Source organism: Megascapheus bottae, chromosome 1 (assembly GCF_031878675.1).
Source record: "Megascapheus bottae isolate mThoBot1 chromosome 1, mThoBot2.hap1, whole genome shotgun sequence".
Lineage (NCBI taxonomy): Eukaryota > Metazoa > Chordata > Mammalia > Rodentia > Geomyidae > Megascapheus > Megascapheus bottae.
The window spans coordinates 95,905,465-95,906,925 of NC_143509.1; the positions used below are offsets into that span (position 1 = coordinate 95,905,465).

Here is a 1,461-nt window from a genome sequence, read left to right on the forward strand (position 1 = left end):
TGGTGGTGGCTTATGGCTCCCAAAAGCCTCTTATTTTTATGCTGATTTCATTTTTCTAAATACCTATTTTTTTTCTATTTATTTGTTCAGAGTTACGCCCATTACTGTCATCTCTTGATTCCTTTGACTTATTTTTATTTGGTTCCTGTTCAGTGAACATAAAGACAAATTACAAAGCTAAACAACAAAAATAAATGGTATTTGGAAGGGTAAATTTATGGCTTGGGAGATAACCTAACATGATTTCTAAACAGCACTAGATTTTAGTCTGTGGTCACTCAGTCACAGACTAAAAGGAAGAGAAGGGCTTTGCCATTCCCACGGCAAGAAGAAACACTTCCCGAGCCAAACCAGGAACAAATAAGACAAGTCACAGCCAGAGAAAATGAGGGGGCTTTCCTGGCCATGATGGAATAGGTATTAATTAAATACAGTCATAGCATTTGCAAGATACACGCATTTCATTGACTCAGCTGCAGGAACAAAACGAGCTCTACTAATAAATAGAAGATGAAAGAACTGGTGAGTTGCAATTACAAAGAAGACGACTGGGTTGCACATAAGCAAATGAGGAAGTCCAAATATGGAGAAGGTGCCACGCTATGGTGCCACACCCATTCCGGATAGGATATATAAATGACCCTGTCAAGGTACAGTAAGTACTCAAACCCAGAAGCTTCTCAGTTCTTCTTAGCTGCCCTCACACATCCTACCACCATGTCTTACAGCTGCTGCCCTGGAAACTTCTCCTCCAGCCACTTCGGTGACCACCTGCAGTATTCAGGCACCTCCTGTGGATCTTCCCAACAAGGCAACCAGTTCCACAGCACCAGCGTCTTCTCTTCCCGACCCTGCCTCCAGGGCTCCTCTCTCCATGGTCAGGAGACCTTCCACCAGCCCATCAGATGTCAGACATCCTATGTGGCATCCAGGCCTTGTCACACATCCTGCCACCGCCCCAGCATCTCCACCTGCTATAGCTCGGGCCAGTCGAGTTTTACTGGCTCTCTGGGCTTTGGGTCCAGCAGCTGCCACTCTCAGGGCTACGGATCTGCTAGTTCCCAAGGACTGAGCTGTGGATCCAGCGGTTTCAGACCTCAAGGCATCGCTTCCCAAGGCTTTGGGTCAGGATTCTGTCGTCCAGCCTACGTGCCTTCGAGGCCCTGTCTGTCTTCATGTTACAGACCTTCCTGCGGATCCGGGTCTGGCTTCTACTGAGTATCTTACCAGATGTCTACTCTCCTCAGCTATACCAGTACTGCCTCTATTCCTAATCTTCTCGTCTTCACTAAGTGCAGGAAGAATAATCCTCTCATTTTTCTCTGTCCTTATTTCTTCCCTTCTTCCTGATCTCAAATACTGAGTGACGGACCTGTGTCGTTGGGTGTACTAATTCAAAATAAACTCCCAAGTATGCATTGGAAATGGAACTTGTGTTGTCATAATTTCTTCCCAAGTCTA

The 1,461-nt window shown here is 45.8% G+C and overlaps 1 protein-coding gene across 1 annotated transcript; it reads left to right on the forward strand.

Moving 5' to 3' along the window:
• The first annotated feature begins 717 nt into the window (after positions 1-717).
• On the forward strand, positions 718-1,218 carry LOC150069618 (keratin-associated protein 13-1-like). Its single transcript, XM_090333469.1, has one exon. It carries the CDS (start codon positions 718-720, stop codon positions 1,216-1,218), a length of 501 nt encoding a protein of 166 aa, XP_090189595.1.
• The last annotated feature ends 243 nt before the right edge of the window (positions 1,219-1,461 follow it).